General features: G+C 40.6%; 2 protein-coding genes across 7 annotated transcripts in view; one reads left to right on the top strand and one right to left on the bottom strand.

Moving 5' to 3' along the window:
- Positions 1-23,844, bottom strand: part of Uev1A (Ubiquitin-conjugating enzyme variant 1A) — a 142,044-nt gene that overhangs the window by 34,857 nt on the left and 83,343 nt on the right. The gene's annotated exons all lie outside the window — the stretch shown is intronic.
- LOC135698113 (phosphatase and actin regulator 4B-like) overlaps positions 2,244-23,844 on the top strand; it is a 540,677-nt gene continuing 519,076 nt past the window's right edge. For 5 of the 6 annotated variants that reach the window (XM_065217985.1, XM_065217984.1, XM_065217986.1 and 2 more), the window contains exons 1-2: positions 2,244-2,856; positions 4,083-4,304. In XM_065217985.1, the coding sequence (XP_065074057.1) occupies positions 2,745-2,856; positions 4,083-4,304 (334 nt within the window). In that variant the 5' untranslated portion in view covers positions 2,244-2,744. Of the gene's footprint in view, positions 2,857-4,082; positions 4,305-21,812; positions 23,033-23,844 lie in introns of those variants that run through there. The other variant, XM_065217983.1, reaches the window with a different exon arrangement.

The following is a 23,844-nucleotide window of genomic DNA, read 5'->3' as shown; positions in this document are numbered from 1 at the left end:
AAGGTGGGGCGTACCGTGTAATGGCTTGTATCCAGGGGTGGCTCGGGGTTTCGGCTTCCAGCGCTTGGATGACGGTGTGTGAGTCAATTAACATGAGGATTGGTTGATCTGCCGGAGTGATGGCTGGGTCTAGAATAGCTGTGGCTTCAGCGGAAAAGACGTAACACTCCTCCGGTAGACTTTGACTCGTTGCAGTGTTCGGTCCTGCCACTCCGAGTCCAACTTTCGTTCCCGGATGTCTTAGCAGCGAGGGCAGCTGCTTTCGTAGCAATGGCTGCAGCAGATCGATAGCGGAAAGGGAGAATTCCGATTTCCACACATGCTGCGTCTGCAGGCGTGGAAGGGAGAAGGCCAGTATTGTATACCGGAGCGAGGATGTAGTTCAGCTTCTCGGTGGCTAAGCAGGCTATTTCGAGGCCGTAGAAAAGTCGACTGTCGATAACAGCCCGAGCGACACGAAGGCGGATCTCTTGGATGATCTTGGATGGTGATCGGTGGTTCTCGAATCAGCTGGCCCGAGTGACAGATATGGCACCGTACACTCTTCGGCGCGGAGAGCTGAAAACCAACCTGCTGACGGCGGAGACTGCCGCTTGAGCTATGTTCCTGGTCTGCTTGGTCGTTCGTCCCGTTACAACGATGAGTATGTCGTCTGCTTAAACGATTACGTGCATGTTCTTGGGCAATCGGCTGAATACCCCGTTCATTGCCACCAGGAATAGCGTTACCACTATCACGCATTCCTGGGGCACTCCAGTTTCCTCGGGTAGCGGATCCGAGCGAGTGTTCCCGACAGTCACCTGGAAGGTACGATCAAGGAGGAAATTCCGTACAAAATGTGTGATGTGACCTTCCAGGCCGCAGCCGACGAGCTGCCTGATGACACCAGGTGTCCATGTCCTCTTGAACGTCTTTGAAATATCAAGGGATACTAACTCCGCATGGTGACCGTTTTCCTGGGCTTCCTTACGTACTTTCCCGAGGGATGCGAAGTAAGTGGAGGAGCTCGTCAAGGAGGTCGTTTGAGTCCAGGAACTGCCTAAGACGACGATATACCATTCTCTCCATCACTTTTGCCACGCAGCAAATGAGCGCAATCGGCCTAAAGGAGGGGGCTTCTTCACGCGCCGTGTTGTTCTTCAGAAAGGTCACAACCAACAATCAATACGAAACTAACCCATTCTAGTTGAAATTCTACTACTACACAATGTTTGTTTTGATTCGCTATGAAAGTTTGACAGATAAAATGAGGGGTTAGTGGATTTTCCTATGCTTCGAGGGGTGAATCGATTAGCTTGGGACCGAAGATAGTACCAGAGCTGAGCCAAAAAGTTGAGCACGTTATTTCGGGACCTTCTAATCTTAGAGTTACCTCTATGGCACAACCAAGCTTTGTTTCCAGAGGTCCGGGTACGAGTCAGTGAGCCATAGATCATGGAAGAGGGCGAGTAGCCTAGTTTTTCCGTCGCGGGAGAGGTTTTTTAACACCGGGTATCCAATCTTGTCCGGCCCGTCAGATTTACCGCTACTGGTGCCGAGGGCAAATTGAAGCTACCGGAATGTAAGAGCTTCGTTGATCTGGAGAGCAGGAACATCGGGAGGAATTCGCATGTCGCGAATGCTGTGGAATGTTTGACACGCTGAACGAAATCACTGTCGTAGCCACTGACAGCAGACAGGCCGGCAAAATATTTTCCTAATTGGGTTCTTAAATTTTGAAAAATATATCGGTTTTTCTATATCATCTGAAAGAGCTTCATTTTCTGAGCACAGCGATATTTTTTTCAACCCCACGCACTTTCATCTCGATTTTTAAATCATGATTTAAAGCAAAATAATAACTTCACTGTTTGACACTAAACTGACGAAACTGACAGCTCGCTCCCATACAAAGTGACACCGAGGGGCGCTAATTATGTGATTTTTGCAAATGTAATCGTACTTATTTAAAATAGTTCCAGTGTGCCAAAATTGATGAAATTTTGGGTTTGGGTTCCATTTTTAATGCAGATTACGAATATGCATTTACCTCAATACCCTTAAAGAACCCAATTCGTCGGCGATATCCTTCGGTTCAGCGATCGAGGTGCCAAGAGCAGTGTAGACATCTTGGTATTTTTTTCTCACCCTGTATTTTTTTTATATTTTGAATCTGCGCCCCCGTCTTATTCACACTGGGGTTGACAGATTCAAACGTTGCTGTCAGTGCATGTTTTTTTTTCTGGCGAGTTCTTCGGTCGTTTTTTCGCTGCGCTGCAGGTGCAAATCCCGTAATTTTTGCTCCGCAATTCGCGTAATATTTCCGAATTCTTATCATGTCTGATATCGGATTCTTATCGCCAATAAGTTGATGAATTTGGAAGTGTGAAAAGAATTTCAGCAAAACTGGGGTGAAGAACAGTGAAGTGAGGTGAGTTTCTCTCGCGCGGCGGCGTTTCGGTTGTGCATTTTGTCGTGTCGCGAATGTTGTTTGATTGTTTTTATGAACCGTAATGAGTAGTGCAAACAGTGGAAAGTAATCGTGAATCGGCTAGCGGATTTCTTGTGGGAGCTGTTTTCCGGGAATGGTTGGCATTCTACTTGTTGCATGCTGTCAGAGTTTCTGGTTGTCGTTATTTGCTGTTGTTGGTGTTATTTTTAACAAAAGTTAGTCGATGACTGGTGATTTTGCCGAATGAAGTTTTGTGATTGAAGAAACGTACCAGAAGAATCCCGGTGCCTTATCAGTTGCGCATGAAACAACAATGGAATCGAATTACTCATCCGGACAGGGAGGGGCACCAGAAGAAGCTGGCTCGTCGTCGTCCGTTCCGTACCAGATTCACAACCTGGAAACCGTCGCTGAGGAGAACGAAGGTTTGCTTTTGTTTGCATTTGGTTTTAAGAAGGGTTGTGGTTTGCTTTCGGGTTCTCTCTGGGATCTGCTTTAATTAAGGGTTTTTCAGTTTTTGGTATCCTCCCTATTCCTTGGTTGAGATTTTGCTGCTGATGTTCGGCGTGAGAAGTACCTAATTCTATTTTTCGTACTTTCCATTTCCAGCTGCGAAAAAAACGATAACCGATCTCAATGTGGAACTTCTCGTCGAAGACAGCACAAAATCTCAGCTATCGAAGAACCTGGCTCGATTGCTACAACATTTCATTCAGCGCTATCAGCAGGAAATAGAGATTAATGCGTTCGATTTGCTGTTCATGACTATCTATAATGTCGCACTTGAGACCGGATTCATCCCCGAAGGGCATCGTATTCTGTACATGTCCAGTCGTTTGCAGCCGATATTTGCTTCCTTCGATAGCAACGTAGTTCGGCTCTTCTCCGGAATTTTGCCAAGCAATTTCTACAATCGTACGAGCAGAAGCTATCGGTTGGACCTGCATCTGTTGGGATCCGACGAGCTGTGCTCCCTCGTCGGTATCAAAAGTGGCGACTTCCTTTGTATGACGTTCACTACTCCCCGACGTGTGGATATTGCTGGAATGAGCATCCTACTCCCAGTGGCTCGTTACATACCGCTGGTCAATCTGCAGAAGCTCAGCCTGTCTTTTCAAAATTTGAAGGAACTTTCCCTCAAACTCAAGAACCATCTTTTCGTTCCGGTTCGAGTTGCCCTCTGTCTCGACGAGGATGTTACGATGTATCCATCTCTCAGCGGGTTGCCGAATGAAATCGTAGCAATGCTGCTGGTGAAGTATCTCGACAAGAAGACTGCTTTGCAGCTGTCTGCCAGTTGCTCTAGGTTAAGAATGCTTACGAAAACTTACTGCGGTCGGTGGTTTGCTTAGCTGTGGGATCTTATGAATGGGGATTTGCGCGTGAATAAAGCTGTTTGAGTAGATATTCTTTTCACTACAATGGAACAAAAAGAACTTCTCATTATTGTGGCTAGTAGCTTTGGACGGTGACGGTAAATTTGCTTCTTTTGGGTGAAATTAGGTTACAACTATCGCTCTAAGCTTTATGTAAATAGTCTCACACTGTCAATGAGGCCGGGTCTGTAGTGACTTTCGCTTTCGATGCTCAACTATCTTTAAACGAAGAGAAAACCAATGCTAAGCTCGTGTTCCCGAATCCCCCTCCACAGAATGTGCAGATAGTTCCACCCTGCCTCGTTCGTCGTCGGATCATCAATCGCCGGGCACGCCACCGCACATGGTGCTAGGAGTATCGCAGGCCACTCAAACTCCTGCGGATGATTCCTACCTGCCACTGCAACACCAGGGACGGTCCATCTATGAAGGTATAATCAATCCCGGGGATGTCACCGGGGAAGGTTCTCCGGTGTCAGCCCGTGATGTGGACGGTGGTGAGTATACTCCTGTAATGTTCCTAGTGGATATGTCGCCGTTGTTGAATTTCACGGAAGCAGCGATTTGGTTGGGTTCGCTGTCTGGTTGGTGAATGTGAACAGGATTAGGCCAAGGTAATTGCCAAAGATAAAGGGAAACAATTAGAACACACCTAACCAGACTTTCCACGTCTCAACTGGACATCATCTCGTACATAGTATTTTAAAATGTATGTCTGAATTATGGTAATAATTCCAACTCTTAACAGGTTTTCTTCGGAGTTTTCTCAAGCATTATCTTCGAATCATCCCACCTACTTCTCAGAGTATTTGCCCAAATTTCTCAAGACTAATCATGGGATTTTCTCCATCACATTTCTTTCCGTAACTGTAAAATTTTCCTCGAAGAACTCGCTTAAATGTGTCTCCTTTATTCTCGTTAATATTTCATTGGAATATTTATTTCAAGTTCGTAATTAACTTTATGAAGTATTAGAGATCTTCATTGCAGTCCCATTAACTTCACAACAATTGTAGGAACTTTGAAGAAGTTCTGAGGAATGAAAGGAAATTCTGAGAATTTCAGTAAAGCTCCATAAACAAACTGCGGGAACATAAGGGAAGTTAACACACTGAAATTATGGGGAACTTACTGGAAGCTTTAAGATCCTCAAATCGGTTCTTTTAACATTTTGAAATTTTCAGAAACTTTTATGAAGTTCCTAGAATTTCAGAGCACATCACAGGTGTTAAGCAAACTTGAGAAATATAGAAACCTTGAGGGGTATTGTGCAAATTTAAAAAAAAAATCTAAGCACCTCGGAAAAGCTAGATCTAGAGATCTTTGGGGAATTTCAGATCTTAAGAGCAGTTCCCATGACTTTAGTTCAGACTTTTTAGAGCAGTTTTAATATCTATAATCGTAAATTCAGGAAATTTTAGAACCCTTAAGATGTTCCGAGAATTTCAGGGAAGTACAGAGACCATCAGATAATTTATGAAAACTTCATAAATATTTCAGGAACTTCACAGAAGTCCAAAGAATTTCAGGGAAATTTATCTTCAATAGAATTGAGAGCTTTAGGGAAGCTTCGAGAACATCAAGACAGATCAGAGAATCAAAGGGCAGTTCAAATAATTTAAAGAAAATTGTAGAAACCTTAAAGAAGTTCCAGAAACTTCAACAAAGCTCCGATAGAACTTCTGGAACGTGATAAAAAGAGAGTATTTTAAGGGTGTTATATCATGGAAATATCAAGAACTTTAAAAAATACGAAAGTTTAGCTAAGTTGATTATAGAATATCAACGAAGTTCCATTCATTTAAAAAAATGCGAGAATTATTTTAGCAAGCAGCGATAAATATCTTCAAAAAATTCCAGAGAACTTAGAATTTAGATGTTTCATGATATTCAGCAAAGTTCCGAGTACTTCGAGGACGATCAAATAGCTTCAGAATAATCCCATTAACTTAAGCAAATTTGCAGCGACTTACAAGGAATTCCGTTGAATTATGGGGTATTCCAAGAATTCTATGATTGATCTAAAAACGTCAGGGAATTTTAAATATATAATATATCAGAAAATTTGCCGAACAAACAAATTTAGAGAACTTCAGGTAAGCTTAGTTCAGGGAAAATAAGTGAGTGTTTTTAATTGTTAGAATACTTAAGGAAAATTGTCCAAACTTCAAGGCAAATCAATTAATTTCAGTAAAGTTGTGGGTTGTTAAAAAATACTGATAAATTCAGGGCAACCTAGAGAACTTTAAAGAAATTCGTTTAGGCAGTTTTAATAACACCCGGAAAGTCTAAACTATTGAAGAAGTTTTAAATTAGTGTCTATGATTTAATGGAAGTTTCATGAACTTCAGAAAAATCATGAGAACTTAAATGATAATCATAAAACTATACTAATTATTTCATTCTAATTCCATGAAAATTGCGGGAGCACAAAAGTTCCAGAAATTTAGAAAAACTTAGAAAACTTTACAGAAAGACAGTGGTATTCAGAAACATTTCGAGAACTTCTTAGGAAAAAAATTAGGAAGTTCTCAGAATAGTCCATTTCATATTCAACGGAAATTTCGATGAAGCTATCCTTCGAATTCAATTTTCTTTTAGTTTTTTGCGGAATTATCTTGAAATTCTCCACAATAAGACACCCTTTGGAAAGATTATCAGAATATTCATTGAATTCATTTCAGATTTCCTTTTGAATCTCACTCCTTCCCTTGAATTCTACTCACATTTAAAGTCTCCTAAGAATTCATTGGCATTTCTACTCACAATTTCCTTAGATTTCTTCTCATAATTTGTTTGGAAAATTCTTCTGAATTTATTTTCCGAATTCCTTTGAAGATGTCCTGGAGTTTTTCTCAGATTTAATTGTAATCCTTATTTTAGTATTTTCAAAAAAAATCCTAGGACTTATGCTCCGAATTTGTTTTCTCCCACACACTTTATGAAATTATTCTCAGAATGCCCTTGGAATTTTCCTTTGAAGTTCAACATGGTCACTAAAATCACAGGAGTTGTGCTCCTCAGAAATTCCTAAGAGTTTTCAATAAAATTTATTTTTAATTCAATTCAGGGTCACTTTTTAGTCACTAATTTTAAAACTAACAGTCACTATTTAGTCACTTATTTCTTCAACATGGTCACTAAAATCACTATTTTTGACAGCAGTGATGGCTACCAGCCCTGAATTATACCTTTCAGAATAACTATGGAATTCTGCGCATATTTTTCTGCTCTTTTCTAAGAATCCCGTAAATTCCATGTGAACATTCTCAGCATTCCCTGAGTATTAATTTGGAAACCTCCACCAAATTTCCTTGGAAATCTTCCAGAGATTCATTGAGAATCTCCTGCAAATTTCCTAGGAATTCTCGCCAGCATTCCTGGAGCATTCTCCTAAATATTCTCTAGGTATGCTCCCAGAAGTGCTTTGATATTCATCTAAGATTTCCAAAAGAATCTTCCTCGTAATTCCATTGAAACCACCCTCAGATTCCTAGAGGCGAACCAGCCAAAGGCTAAAAGCCTCTTTTATTAATAAAACTAACTAACTAACTACCCTCAGATTCAGATTCTCTTTGATTTCTGGTCATCAGACTAACTTATTGGCATTCTTGTCACGATTGCATGGGAGATTTTATCAGAACTCCCTTTGAATGCGCATTAAAATTTCTTTAGGATTATACAATTACAAAGAATTCCACTAGTTTTTAAAGAATTCTGCTAAGAAGTTTTGAGTAAAAAATGCCATGAAATTCTACTTAAAACTATTATTATTATTCTCTCGGAATTCCCTGAATAATTCAACTTGGAATGCTACCGAAAATGTTCCTTAGCATTTTAAAAATAATCTTCAGATTTCAGAATTCTCTTAGAATTTATGTGGAGTGTTTATCAAATTTGTCTTGAAATTGTGCTAAGAACCTCCATCGGAAATGCCATTCAAATTTGGTTGGTATTGTCTTGATAGTTCCCTTTGAATTCTCCTCGAAAATTCTTTGAAATTTTCCTCAGAATTTAATTTGAAAATAAAAAAAAAAAAATTTAATGGACATCTCCTCACAATCATGAAATGCTTTTCAAAATTACCTTGGAATTTTTCTTGGAATTCTATACGAAATACTTTTTAGAATTACCCAGGAATTCTATTAGGAATACTCTTGAAATTAATCTTTTTCGACGAATCTTGTCTACTATCAGCTCTCCATGTATTTGAAAAATACTACATTTTTCGAATATTTGTTTTTCAATTTAACCATGGATAAACAATGTTTTATGTCCGACGTTTCGGTCTTTGGACTTGGCCATCTTCAGGGGATATAAAGTTGTCTTTCGCGCAATTACGATCTCAAACTAAAACTAGCCTTGATGGGGATTTCAACCCCTGAACCGAAACGTTGAAGATGATAAAATTGTGATCTAGTCGAAACAAAATGACTAATTCTTCAACATCTTGGAACTTCCCGTAACTCTAGATTTTTTTTAAGCTTTCTGTACTTACTTGAAGTAATTGTATCTGCCCAAAGGGCTCTGATCCTCAAAACTTCCTTTGAAACCTCTAAACTCTCCCTAAATGTTCAAGAAGTTCTCGGAAATTATCTAACGTAATTTTCCTGATATTCATGTCCCTGAAAACCCTGCAAACTTCAAGAAATTTTTGAAACATTCCTAAAATTCTTGCAATGTTTCATAATTTTTGAAACTTCTTGAAATTTCCTCCAATTAACTAATGGAACTGCTCTAAAGTTCTCTAATCTATCTCGAAATACTCTAAACATCCTTGTGAATAATGAAACTGTTTGCCCGATCGGTTTGGTGTCTTCGGCAATATTGCAGATAATGGATGAGACTATTTGAAAAAAATATGCACTCTAAAAAAATACCCAACTTTTTTTTTTATTTCAAATAAAATCTTAAAAACAGGATTTTTGTTTTTTTTTATTTGTTGATATGTTTTAGGGGACAAAAAATGCCATCTATTGCACTATAGGCCAAGATGGACATAAAAGTTATAATATTTTTAAAAAACTCAAGTTTTTGGGAAAATATCCAAAATAATTTAAAAATATCTACTTTTAAACAGCTACATCTCGAAAACGGTGCGACTTAGCAAAATTTTTCCCAGGTGCTTTTTTATTGTAAATTTGGTGTACTTTCATTATATAAAGTGAAAAAGTAATTGGACTAAGTTTTGGATATTTTTCCAAAAACTGGAGTTTTTTTTTAAATCATAACTGTTTTGTCCATCATTTCTCCATCTTGCCCTATAGTGCAATACATGGCATATTTTGTCCCTTAAAACATACCAACAAATAAAAAAAAAAACAAAAATCCTTTTTTTAAGAAAAATTGTTTTTAAGATTTTATTTGAAATTAAAGTTTTATTTCTTTTTAAAGTGCATATTTTTTTTTTCAAATAGTCTCATCCATTGTCTGCAATATTGTCAAAGACACCAAACCGATCGGGAATGACATTGTTGGTCATAAGAAAAGTTATAGTATCTTTGAACTTATGTTGTAAATTTCCTGCAATTTCCTTGAAGTTAAATTGACTTCCCTGAGGTTCTCTGATCTTCCCTGGTGTTCTCGGAGCTATCTTGAAGTTCTCATAAATCTCCGGACGTTCTTGGTGCTGCCCTGAAATTAATGGAACTGTTTGAAAAAATATTACACTTCCTTGAAAAACTCTGGACATCTCTAAAGATTCCAAAGTATGTCTATAGTTTTCTACAATTTTCGGCAGATCTATAGACGTCCCTAAAATTCCTCGAACTTGTTAAAGAAGAAGAAGAAATTAAAATTGTGACAATTTTTCTAAATTTCTCTGGACTTCTTTGAAGGTTTTTCGATTTTCCTTAAGTTCTCTGAATATACCTGAAGTTCATAGAACAGTAGCCCTGAAATGAATAATGCTTCCTGTAAGATCTCTATACATCCCCACGTTTTCTGCAGATTCTGTGGAATTTCTTGATACCTCTGTGAAGTTTCAGACATTTTTCTTAAGTACTCCAAACTTCCCTGATGTTCTCAAGACTATTTTTAATTTTTGAAACTTCTTGAAGGTTCTCTTTTTCTGGATTTAATGGAACTGCCTTAAAGTAATCGAAATGTATCTGAAATTCTAGAAACTTCCCTGATTTACCAAATCATGAACCTGCACTGAGTTCTTAGACTGGACAGGACGAACTCAACTGAAGTTTTGGCATCCTCCGCAAAGTTGCTACAATTTTCTTGAAGTTAATAGACCTGGCCTAAAGTTCATAGATCTTCACTGAAGTTATCGAAATTTTCCTGAAATCTATTGAACTGACCTAAAGCAATCGGAACTTACCATAACAAATCTTTAACCTTCCATGTTGTTCTGGACGTTCTTGAATGTCTCGGAACTACCGAATTTTTCTGAAGATCCTGCAATTTCTCAAATGCTAATTGATATGAAGATTTCAGAATTTTGTATTAGTTCGTAACCTCGTTTAAGTTTTCTGGACAGTGTTGTTAGAACACCTGAACCTTGTCTGAAATCAATCGAATGGTTCTGAAGTTCTCAAAAATTGTCTGATGTTTTCGGAATTTACCTTCTTCTTCTTCTCTTCTTCTTCTTCTTCTTCTTCCTCGTATTTCAAGCTTATTGCTCATTGCATATTAGCTTCTTTCGTACTCTCAACTTAGCGTTCTAGATGCACTTCCACATATATAAATTGAGAGCTTTCGATGCCTGTATCATTTTTGCATTGGTATAATTGTGTGGCAATTTGTCAACCCGCAAAATTTCTAGACCGGACCGGGAATCGAACCCAACCACCTCCAGCATGGTCTTGCTTTGTCGCTGCGCATTTACCGACTGAACTAAGGGAGGTCCCACGGAATTTCCTTCATGTGTTACCTGATCTTCTATAGATGATTCCTTTTTTATCTAGTCTATATATGATTCCTGAATTTGCCAAGATACTCCCTGAAATGTGATAAAGAATATAAACTATAGATATTTTTATTCGACGAGTGGAAAGTCGGGTTGTGTTCTTCTTTTTTTTTGTAGCTAATCGTTATTAGATCCGTTTGCGTTGCGTTGACGTAAATTTGACAGTCAGACAATAGATTTAGCTGTCATTTTGCCGCAACGCGTCCGATTCGGATCTAATGTGCGTGGGCGTTAAGAAAGCAGCATTCTAGTTTGATAATAACAAAGGTAAAACATTCGATGCTATAGAGTCTATAGATACTCATGAAATATATGTGAAGATGTCAACTGATGTACCGTAAGACGGGGTGACATTGGGCCAAAATTGAAAACCGTTTATTGCCCGGTAAGTTACGTGGGTCAGGCCAAGGAAAATGTCGCAAAGCAAATCGAACACATTTTCGCTGAACAGCTTCAATCCTCTGGATAGCGTTTTGATAGAATGCAGACGGCTGAATATTCCAGTATAGGACGAACAAGAGAACAATATAACGCCTTCAGGCAATATACACGTCCTTGAAGCTTTTGGCGAAACGGAATGAAAATCCTAGGTGCGATGAAGCCTTAGATACGGCATAAACGGTGTTGTCCTTGGTGAAGTAGCTTGGAGTCGAGCATGATGCCCAAATCCTTAATAGTTGATTCACGTATCAAGCTCGTCCCTTTTAAGGCGTAATTGTGCAAGTACATCGCATGTTTTCGACCGAAGGAGATGGCCGAGCACTTGGACACATTTAATGACATTCTGTCAATCAGGCACCAATTATCGAAAACTTCAAAGCATTGTAAATTGGATCAATGAGATGTTATCAAAAAGAGAAATATCAGCAAACCTTGCAAGCTCACTCATCAGTGTAAGAGCAATTAAAGGATGCCCGCAAGGAGGCGTGTTATAATCTCTATTGTGATCTTTAATAGTTGATGATCTTCTCAAAAATTGAATAGTTCAAGGCTTCGAAATAGTTGGCTTCGCAGATGATGTAGCCATAATTGTACGTGGCAAATATGATTGTATTATCGCCAACAGAATCCTTGATAGTAAACTTAATTGGAACATGCATCTAGAGCAGGCAACAAACAAAGCTACTAATGCTCTATGGATAAGCAAAAGAACATTCGGTAAACAGTGGGGACTGAAACCGAAAATGATCCATTGGATTTACTCGGAAATTATGAAACCCAGGGTTACTTATGGTGCATTGGTCTGGTGGCCAAAAACAAAAGAGAGTGTTATTCAGAGAAAGTTAGAAAAACTCCAAAAGTTAGCAACTCTCTCAATAACAGGTGCAATGAGAAGTACACCATCGAAGGCATTGGATGCTTTGCTTTATGTGCTACCATTTCATCAATTTGTACAATTAGAAGCCGAAAAGTGTGCTCTAAGGATTACAAGGTCAGTGAAACTCTTTGAAGGAGACCTTAGAGGACATCTTAGGATTCTAAAAACTTTTAGTATCAACTCTCTAGTAAGAAACAACGAAGCCTGGATGGAGAAAAGATACAATTTCAATCGATTTTTCAAGTATTTGACCCTGGGCGTAATTCATGGCAATTTGATGGTCCGATTCTTCGTCCAGGATCGATTGTTTTTTATACAGATGGTTCAAGATTGAACAATCAAGTGGGCCCAGGGATAGACATATCGGTTCCTATGGGCAGATGGCCAACTGTGTTTCAAGCTGAAATCCAAGCAATTTTAAAGTGTTCTATTATATGTTTGCGTAGAACCTTTAAGAGTTCAAATATATGCATAATGTCCGACAGTCAAGCTGCTCTAAATGCTTTAAAATCGGCGACATGTACATCAAAGCTTGTCTGGGAGTATGTTCAATCACTTCAAAAATTGTTTAGTCATAATCAAGTCAACTTATATTGGGTTCCTGGTCATTGCGGGATTAACGGAAATGAAAGAGCTGATGCACTAGCAAGATTCGGATCTTCTCATAAGTTCATAGGGCCAGAGCCCTTGTGTGGCTTATCGGCTGCATCTCTTAGAATGGAACTAAAAGCGTGGGAATCTTCAAAAGCGGAGGAAAACTGGAAGAACACTTCTATTGCTAGGCAGTCGAAGCGATTCATTAATCCAAACATTTTTGTGATCCACAACATCCTGGAATTTTCTAAGAAAGATCATAACATATATACAGGTCTTATAATAGCTCATTGTCCGAGCCGTTATCACTTGAAGCTGATTGGAACACTTCGAGATGATGTATGTCGCTTCTGTGGCATAGAAAAGGAGGACTCGGAACATTTGCAATTTTCAATAAAAGGCGTAAGTTCTTCGAGGGGCTGATAGTACCCTTTGACATTTGGAGAACAACTCCCAGTACGGCAGTGCACTTTATTCGAAGTGTAATGCCTTGCTGGGATAATGATATTAAGTAGTCAAACAATGGCGATCACTCCTAATAATAGTGATACGGCATCTTTTTTTTTTTTTTTTATAATTCGTTTATTTTTCCAGGCTCATTTGCTGTAGCTTTGCGGAGCCGATATTCATTGTTTAAATAACAAAATTACTTAAAACTAACGTTAGTAAAGCGGAGGCCGATTACTCGCGGCTATCTCGAGGTTAGGGGTAACAAATTGTAACAAATGGATGGCAGGGTAGGGATTGTGAACACAAGGTTTGGAGAGCAATGTGCTCTTGATCTCGAACTAGGCGACACTCTGATGAAAAAGACAAACATGGGGGTACACCGATGGGCAACTAACAACTTGGGAGAACACAAGATGACACTAACTACTAAATCCTCAAATCTATCCGTTTTAAAAACACATAAATTAAATTCAAATAGTCGAGGTCTCGGCTCGCCAAGACATCTCTAACGGGTATCGCGGGTTGTTTTCCTCGGGCCCTGAGGGATATGGATAACTCAGATCTGGCAACACGGTGTAAGGTACATGACCAAACAACGTGCTCGATATCGTGATAACCACTGCCACACGCACATAAATTGCTGCCTGAGAGCCCAATTCGATAGAAATGCGAGTCTAACGAGCAGTGATTGGACATAAGCCTTGATATAACGCGTATAAAGTCACGGCTCATGTCCAACCCTTTGAACCATGGCTTGTTCGACACCTGAGGGAGAATAGAATGTAACCATCTTCCCAATTCACCATCATTCCATTTTTGTTGCCAACTGATGAGGACTTGCTGACGAGCAATGGAGAAAAATTCGTTGAAGGCGATTTGTCGCTCAAAAATATCGCCTTCCATAGCGCCCACCTTAGCCAATGAGTCCGCTTTCTCATTACCCGGAATTGAGCAATGAGATGGGACCCAAGCTAAGGTGATAGTATAGGAGCAGTTAGATAAAGCACTCAGTTTAGATCGTATTTCAGGCAGGAAATACGAGGAGTGCTTCATCGGCCTCATTGAACGAATAGCCTCCAATGAGCTAAGACTATCCGTAAAAATAAAATAATGGTCAGACGGTAGTGAGGCAATTCGCTCTACTGCGTAAAATATAGCTGCGAGTTCCGCAACGTATACTGAGCATGGTTTCTGCAGTTTATAAGAGGCGCTATGAAATTGATTAAATACACCAAATCCAGTGGAAGCATTTATGGTTGACCCATCTGTGAAAAATCTTTTATCGTTACTTACATGGTGGTACTTGATTGCGAAAATTGAGGGAACAACCATCGACCGATGGTGATCTGGTATTCCATGGATTTCTTGCATCATGGTCAGATCAAAATTTACAGAGGAACTATAGAAGGCTTGAAAGCAATCACGATTGGAGATTAATGAAGAAGGACCAACCTCCAGCGTCATGTACTCATAGTACAAACTCATGAATCTTGTTTGAAGATTTCTGTCGAGTAGCTTCTCAAAATTTTCTATTACCAATGGGTTCATTACTTCACAACGGATAAGAAACCGGAAGGACAGTTCCGCGAAACGATCTGTCAGTGGGAGAACACCCGCGAGTACTTCGAGGCTCATCGTATGCGTCGAGTGCATACAGCCAAGCGCGATTCGGAGGCAACGGTATTGAACCCGTTGCAGCTTCAAGATATGTGTTTTTGCCGCGGATTGAAAGCAGAAGCTACCGTACTCTAGAACCGACAAGATGGTTGTTCGATACAACCTGATCAGATCTTCCGGGTGTGCTCCCCACCAAGTTCCAGTAATTGTACGAAGAAAATTAATTCTTTGCTGGCATTTTTGTTTCAGATACGCAATATGTTTTCCCCATGTGCATTTGGAATCGAACCAGACACCTAAATACTTAAAAGAAATACTTTGAGTGATTGTTTTACCCATTAGCTGAAACTGTGCAGGATGATGCTTCCTAGAAAAAACAACCAACTCAGTTTTCTCCGGAGAGAATTCGATACCCAGCTTCATAGCCCAAGTAGACAAATTGTCTAAGGTATCTTGCAATGGTCCTTGCAGGTCCGGTGCACTTGGCCCTATAACGGACACAACCCCGTCATCTGCAAGCTGCCTTAGCGAGCAATTTTCATCAAGACAACCATCAATGTCTTTAACGTAAAAATTATAAAGAAGGGGGCTTAAACATGAGCCCTGGGGGAGACCCATGTAACTAATTCGTGAAGTTGTCGAGTTTTCATGAGAAAAGCTCATATATTTCTCAGACAACAAGTTGCTCAAATAGTTGTTCATAATTGGTGAAAGCCCACTATCGTGGAGTTTATCCGAAAGGACATCGATACAAACAGAATCAAAAGCCCCCTTAATGTCCAAGAAAACTGAACCCATTTGCTGTTTTTGCGCATAGGCCAGTTGAATTTCAGTTGAAAGCAACGCAAGACAGTCGCTCGTTCCTTTGCCTCTCCGAAATCCAAATTGCGTATCTGAAAGTAAACCATTCGACTCGACCCATTTGTCTAGACGAAAAAGAATCATTTTCTCCAACAATTTCCGTATACAGGACAGCATCGCGATGGGACGGTACGAGTTATAATCCGACGCGGGTTTACCGGGTTTTCGAATGGCGATAACTCTTACTTGCCTCCAATCATCCGGAACAATGTTGTGCTCCAGAAATTGATTGAATAAGTTCAACAAGCGTCTCTTCGCGACGTCTGGGAGATTTTTGAGCAAGTTAAACTTGATTCTATCCATTCCTGGAGCTGAGTTGTTACATGAGAGGAGAGCAAGTGAGAATTCCACCATCGAAAACGGAGAATCTATTTCGTTATTACCCGACGGACGATCACGAACGTTGGTTTGAACCGGCACCGAATCCGGGCAAACTTTCCGCGCGAAGCTGAATATCCAACTGTCTGAGTACTCCTTGTCTTCGTTGACCGGTGATGACGCGTTTCGCATTCTCCTGCCGCCATTCCAGAGTGTTCTCATGGAAGTCTCTCGCGACAAACCATCGACGAACCGACGCCAGTAACCGCGTTTCTTGGCTTTAATCAAGCCCTTGAAAGTTTTCTCGAGGTCGGTGTACCGCTCGAAATCCCCGACCTTACCGTGTTTGCGGAAGCGTTTAAACGCGGCGGACTTCTCGCTGTTCGCGTTGGTGCAATCCTTATCCCACCACGGAGTGAGAGGTCGTCTGCGAATGGAAACACCCGGAACGCGTTTCGTCTGTGCTTGAAGAGCGGAGTCAACGATAAGTCGCGATAAAAAGGAGTACTCATCCAGCGGAGGGAGTATCTCAACCGATTCAATACCACCGAGAACCGTGGCCGCAAATTTTTTCCAGTCGATGTTTTTCGTGAGGTCGTACGCGATGTCAACCGAGCGAGTGGAAGATGAACCATTGGTAATAGAAATTTTGATTGGCAAATGATCACTACCGTAGGGATCTTGGATTACTTTCCACGAGCAATCCAACGATAGTGAACTCGAACAAAGTGAGAGGTCTAATCTGCTTACTCTTGCTGGAGGTTTGGCTACTCGTGTTGCTTCCCCGGTGTTCAGAATTGTCATTTTGAAGATGTCGCACATGTCGTATATCAAGGTTGAGCGGTTGTCGTCGTACAGTTCCCCCCAGCCTGTACCGTGAGAGTTAAAATCTCCTAAGATCAACCGAGGCTCAGATAAAACTGAGCAGATATCTGAGAGACCTTGGCGAGAAATCGCAGTTCTCGGAGGAAAATATACTGAGGCAATACTGAGGCTTTTACCTCGAATATTTACCTGACACGCGACAACTTCAATGCCTGTCACGGAAGGCAGATCGATTCTATAAAAGGAATGGAGCTTATTAATCCCTAGAAGCACCCCTCCATACGAATCTGCTCGATCAAGGCGAATAATGTTAAAATCGTGGAAAGGGAGATCGGTGTCTGAAGAAAGCCATGTTTCACAAAGAGCAAATGCGTCACAAAGTGAGTTGTGAACTAAAAATTTGAATGCGTCAAGTTTCGGTATAAGACTTCTACAGTTCCACTGAAGAAGAGAGATCATATCTCCGACCTCATTCGGAAAATTATCCATCAAAAGATATGATCGATGCAAGGAAGGACCACCTAGAAGCTAGTTGCTTCAAAAGAGTTTTCACAAATGGAAGCACTAAATTAATAATGTTCCTAGTTGAGTCAGAGACGTTGAATATATTGAAGATGCTCTCCACAATTCCAGAAAACGTGAACATGGCATCATGTTCTTGCTGGTTATTTAGCTGATTTTCTGGCTGAAAAACTGGGATATCTGGGGTTTTAGATGATCCCGGAAGTGGCGGAAAGTCTTTGTTAAAATTACAAACTTGAAATCCCGGTGGTGGGGGTTTTGCTACATTTCCGCTACCTCTTAAATTTGTCAAGGTAGGTTGAGAGTCCGTACGAGAGGCCTTACGAGGTTTTTGGGTGACGTTTGTTTTGGACCGCTTCCTCGTGTTGCCGTTAAAGACAAAAGGACTACTCTCACCAACCTCTGAGTCAGAGCCCTGATCATCATCTGGCAGGAGGTGGAATGTGTTGTTGCTTTTTGGGGTGGTTTGGGAAGATGAAGCGGTCGTTTTCAAAATTTCTGCTAACGAGCGCTTAGAGCGAGCTTGCAAGGACCGCTTTAGTTTTTCTCCCTGCTGTTTGTACTTCGGGCAATCACTCAGAGCATGCGGAGCATCCTTACAGTAAACGCATATTGGTGTAGCATGACAAGGACCCTCCGTATGCTCCTCCCCACATTGATCGCACCGCGGTTTGTTGGAACAAAAGTCCGCGGTGTGACCTAGTTGTTTGCATTTCAAGCAATTCATTACCCTCGGTACAAACAAGCGTACAGGTAGTCGAACCTTCCCAATTGTGACGTAGTCAGGTAATGCCGATCCTGAAAAGGTCACACGAAACGAATCTGAGAGGGTATACTTTTTGTTTGTGCCTATGTGCGACACTGACTGCAGTTGAATGCAGTCCAGTATTTTGACTTTCGGAAGGGCACGGTTTTTGAAAATGCCGAAAGATTCGACTTGCAGGAAATCCTCACAAGTCAGACTCGAATCGGTGACCACTCCTTCAATTTCTACGTCACAACTGGGGACGTAGACTCGATATTCGATCGAAAAAAGCTCACAGGCAACAATTCGGTTTGCCTGTTTCAGGTTATCAACGGTAACGCGCAGTTTGTTTGGCGTCACCTTAAAGATATCGGTTACGGCCGAAAAATGTTTTGTCAGATCCTTCGAAATCCGAGAAATATTCAAAGGTTTTTGTTTGGGCCGGAAGAAAACAACCCACGGACCTTTCGAGTCATCAGGGTAAGCCTTGTGGCGGGGGGTCGCTGATATTTTCGGGGGAAGGAGTGGAGTAGGGGGCACATAAGGACAAGGTGGCGATGGTGGACAAGGCGGCGATGGAGGAGAAGGGGGCTGTGGTAGAGATTTCACTTTTGGATAGGCTCCAGTGTTCTTGCTGGTGGTTTGATCAAGGTGCTCTTCGAGGGTATCCATTTCCTCAGAGCTATCAAGCTTTTCAAATGAGGGAGACTTTATTGACTCATCATCAGAGATGTCAAGCGACAGACCCCCGCCTTTATTTGTATCATCCATTGCGGTGACTTAAGATACCACCGCAACGGAATTGGTTGCAATCTTAGTTATTAAATGTTTATATTTTCCACAAATTTCAAATATATGGATTGAAATTGGAAAGGAAACAACAAGAAAAGGAAGTCAACACTGTGAGTGAATTGCTCAGTGTTAAAAAAATAAAAATAAAATAAAATATGTGCAAAAAAAAACTAAATAAGATAATGAATAATAATAAAATTAATAATTTGTAAGAAAGGAAATTCAACGCTGCAGGGGGATTACTTAATATTAGCAAATCAAAAACCAAACAAAAAAAAAATTATTTACAAAAAAAAAAAAAAAAAAAAAAAATTAATTAGGCTGAGATAAAAATTAACTTATCTCTATATGCCGGGATGGCGCGTTTACAAACTCCACTGTGCGATGAAGCAGAGATGATCGCTCTATTGTTGCAGCACGTGGCTTAGCACAAAGGGCACCGTCCGGTCTGGATAGACCGTATCTGCAGTTCTGCTGCTTCGTTGTACGGTGTATACGGGTGATGACCTTTTGATGCCGTATGATGCGATGTCTAGGTGGTGGTTGATAGTTTTACCGTTGGACAATCCAATCTTCAGACTCGGCTGAGATGGTTGCTTCCTCCGGGGAACGTTTATGTCCGCCTGTGGCACTGCACACCTGAAGGTGTAAAAAAAAACTCCGATCGGGGAGAGAAAAAAAATCCACTTTTTTCCGAAAAACACTTTTGCGGCGGCGGGAGAGTAGCGTAAGCAAACTTGCTCTGTCGAACGTTCGACGAGGAATGATACGGCATCTGGATATATCTAAAAAAAACGGAAATATATCACAATAGATCAGAAAAATGGTCGCAATGATGAAAACACCCGACAAGCATAAAAAACGCCGTCGGTCATACTAGAAAGCAATCCCGTTTTTTCCGTTGCTCGTTCACATAGCGCCAGAAATTCTTAGGATTCGCTTTGAGACGACTCTGCAATTGAGACTGATGGGCATTGTATAAGCTAATATTGAGGCATTTGTAGTCTTTGTTTGCGCGTTCGTAATTTGCTTTCGTAGAATCTGTGTGATGTTTACTATGTTTCCTCAGAGCGGCCCTTTTCAGGCATTTCAAACGTTTGAGTTCGGAGTTCGACCAAGCGGGTTTGTCAGGCTTACGACTAAAGTTTTTTTGGCACGAACCGATCGATAGCGTAAAGCAGGATACTACAGATGGTCGAAGCTGCAAAATTCGCATCCCCGTTACCAAGTGTTGCATTCCAGTCCACACTAGCGAGAAAGATATTCATTCCCTCAAAGTCTGCTTTGAAAAATTCGTAGTAGACGTTTTCGGCGTAGTCCAGAAATGGATTCTCAGGTTTGACCCCAAGCGTCAACAGTAGAGGAGAATGATGCCTGGAGTTTTTGATGAGCGGTGCCGGAGCATGAACACAGAACAACTTTGTCCCAATTCTTCACTGACAAAGCACAGATCGAGCAAACGGTTGTTTGCATTCGGAATGCCATTTATTTGCCGAAGCCCTGCGGTACAATACGCGTCTAGCAACGAGAGAGATGCTGGTCTGAACGATGAACGGGAGTTATCGGGAAAGGGAAAACCATATGCGTCGCTTAGCCACGACATGGTACTGAGCTTGATCTTGAATACACAGAAAATGAAGACTAGAATATGTTTGTTGAACTCTTGGAGTAAAGTGTAGATGACATTTACCAGTTCAAGACCAACAATTGAAAAGGCCTCAACTACATTTTGTAATCAAACCGTATAAGGTCATTTTCTCGCGAACCGAAACCTACATTCGCAAACATAAAAAAAAACGGATAGAAGAGAATTTCCCCTACCTGTTCATTTTGTTGGTTTGCGTTGGTGGACTTCGGTTCGCCACAAAATGGCCCTTCAAGGTTTGTTTACAAAATGGAGTTGAGGCCTTTTCAATTGTTGGTCTTGAGTTGTTTTATTTGAATAGTGCTGGTAAGTTAAGTGTTATCAATAGTAGCAAAAACACGTTTTTAAAAACGTTCACAGTAAAAAAAAAAGTTTGATCACACTTTTATGTGGATAGACAAAGGGTCCACGTAATCTTTAGCCATACATTTGAAGTACATTGTGATCATAAACAGCTAAGCTACGAAACATTTTCATATTCTAAGATAGGGGAAATGGCTCTAATCGCTAAAAATCTGCTATTTATCAATTGTATCTAGATAAACGCGTCATTGGGACGGTACTAATGGATATGTTTGGTCACTATTGAAAATTTAGTCGATTGCTGAATTTATGTATGGGCCCAAATTAGGGGCATTTAGGCCGACATTACATCCATTTTCCCTATTTCAACCAAATTTATGTTTAGGCCCAATGTCACTTCCCCATTAGGTTTTACATTGATATATATATATATATATTTTTTAAAATTTTAGTAAAATAAGAAATTAATTCCAATCAACCATTTCCATGACAGTCGTAAAAATATCATTGATGAATATATTCACATGTTTTCCTTACTCAAATGTAAATATTGTAAGGTAGCGAACGAATTTGTTTGGCCCAATGTCACTTCCACTCACGGTATCGAAACGGACCGTCAAATCGTATGGATATTTGGTACATATCCGCACATCTATCGCATGAGCATCTATAGTATGATCTCCTCATCTACTCAAGCGCCAGTGGCTAAAGTAGGAAACAAAATGCCACCCAATGCAAGTATTTCAATTTTCATACAACAGTGACTGTATTCTCATGTTATTTTCTCATGTTTTCAGCTTCTTAGATAGTAAATGCATATTTTATTGTCCTGGCGTTTATAACTAACATTGATTGACGATTGTTTCATTCAAAACTTCCCGCAATCACATTATTCATTCATAACCATAACCGAGTGAAATGAATAAGCCACAGTTTAGCTGACAGTGACAGTCGGACTGACTCTGACAGTTCGTCGCTGAACGATCGTGTTCAGCTTGCACTGGGTTTCGGCTTGTGTCGGAAAGAATCGCAGACGGCGATACTCATGATAGGGAATGAAACTCCGTTAGCGCTGTAGTGGTGTCAGTCGTCAGCCGTCGCTCGTACGTCGTACACATACGGGATAGTGGAGAAGAAGTTGGTTGGTAGACCGTATTCAATCGTTTCGTGTTGAGTATCGTAGCGTTGACCCCCACCCCTCCCCGCCCCCTATATGTTAAGGTGCTGGTACTACAGGGTAAAGGGTGGAGGATACTAGTTCCATTCTGTGCGTCTCGGGTTCAGCCACCAAAGGAAGCTGCTGTGGAAGAGGTGTGTATGAAGAAGGGGTGGTTTGCTCCCAACCGATTTGGAAAGAGAGTGGCGGAGAGTGAGAAGAGTGTGTGTCCAACGCAGAAAAAAAAGCTCCGCAGTCTTTCTTTATCCACAACTGCAATTTCCATATTTTGGTAAAATTATCACACCAGTCAGTGTTTAGTGGAAGTGTTACTCGCGGGATGGTGTGAATTAGGAAACGATATCGAAGAGCTGGAGGAGGCCAAGAGGCCAAGAAGAATGATGGCAGTAAATGGTCGTGAATAGATGTTTGTATACATCGCCGTCATCATCAGAAGAAATTGAAGGCAGAAAAATGTGTATCGAAATGATGGCTCTGGGTGAGAGAGCGAAAAAGGAGTGGTGGCAGCAGAAGTGAAGTTTTTGGAGGCAGAAATACTGAAGAAGCAGTAGTGGTGCTACTGGAGAAGAATCAGGAAGAAAAGAGAATGCTAAGTGAAGTATATACTAAGAACGTCGGGCAAAGTGTGGGGCAGCAGACAGGAGAAGAACCGAAGAGAAAACGGTGAATGTGATGGGAGAGGAAAAATCATCTTAAAATTTATGGAAGATTTGCTGTCAAAGTATGGAAGAATGAAGCGAGAGATCAAATGATGGAGAGTGGAAGAATGTGAAAAAAGTTTGAATTTCGACAGAAGAAATTGGAGTTTTGTAAATGAAGTCTCCCATATGTGTGCAAGAGCCCATCTGAGTTCTGGGCCAAGTGTGCTGCAGGTATCAATTAGAAAATAGTGATAATGCTGGAGAAGGTGCTTCATTCATCAACCACAGTGCAGTGGAAGCAGCACTGATCGACAGCAGCTGAATTATTGTTGGAGTTGTCGACAAGAAGAAGGTGCACTTCGAGTCGGATTGTGGAATGGAGTGGTAGTGAGGCTATCGATAAATATACACTCGCACACACACGGGAGTAGAGGAGTTGAAGCAGCCGAAAGAAACAACATTGCAGCCAGTCAGATTGCCGATGGAGCCGAATATAAGCATGTGTAAGTGTCATGATTATCTACCTCCACTATACTATAGCACTAAGTTGTACGAACGACTACGATCACAAAACAGACGGACAGACGAATTGAAACAAAACGAACGAGTTGTAAGTGGAGTCATGCAGCAAAAGAAGCAAAACGCGCAAGAGAAGAGGAGGAACGAGGAGAAGAATGTCAAAAACAAGTTTTTACTCCGAAAATAGTTACCTTTCGGGTTGGATTTTGTTTGTATTCTTCGCGCTTCCTTGCTTTGCTTCTTTGGGAGGGAATTTCTGTTGATGCTGTATGTTTTTTTTCTCTACTTTATTAGCGCATCATCATCATCGTCTTTTTTCGATCGAACTGGTGGGATGCTGCGGTTCATTAAATGAGGAAAAAGTAAAAAGATCGAAGGAACGATGAAGCTTTGGGCAGGCTTGTCTTTTTATCGGTATAATTTTGAATAGATCAGTATTAAATAGGCTTGAATGCTGTGGAGGGTTACGTGACTAGAATACTTCATACATCATATTGAGCCCTTTTCTTTCCATGGTATTTAAAACAGGTGATCTACAACTTTTCGATCGATGTTCGAATGCGGAATCTAGCTCTAAATAGTTAGCATCAATTTATGCTTGGTAGCTTTATCATGCAAGGAAATTAACTGTGGACTGTCTTATTCTTGTGTTGATACGATATTGACTTTTCAAGGACTGACTGTCAAATTTGATGACCGTCATGTGAAAATGACAAATTAGTCTAATTTGTCACAATTATACAGATCATTTGCCTGTGACATTTCAAGCTGAACAATGCATTAGGTCCTAAGTA

The sequence above is a fragment of the Ochlerotatus camptorhynchus genome, unplaced genomic scaffold (genome assembly GCF_037179485.1).
Source record: "Ochlerotatus camptorhynchus isolate MF236.1 unplaced genomic scaffold, CSIRO-AGI_Acam_v1.1 ptg000082l, whole genome shotgun sequence".
NCBI classification, from domain to species: domain Eukaryota; kingdom Metazoa; phylum Arthropoda; class Insecta; order Diptera; family Culicidae; genus Ochlerotatus; species Ochlerotatus camptorhynchus.
The sequence above is the reverse complement of the archived record's forward strand: the minus strand, read 5'-3'. Positions and strand labels throughout refer to the sequence as shown.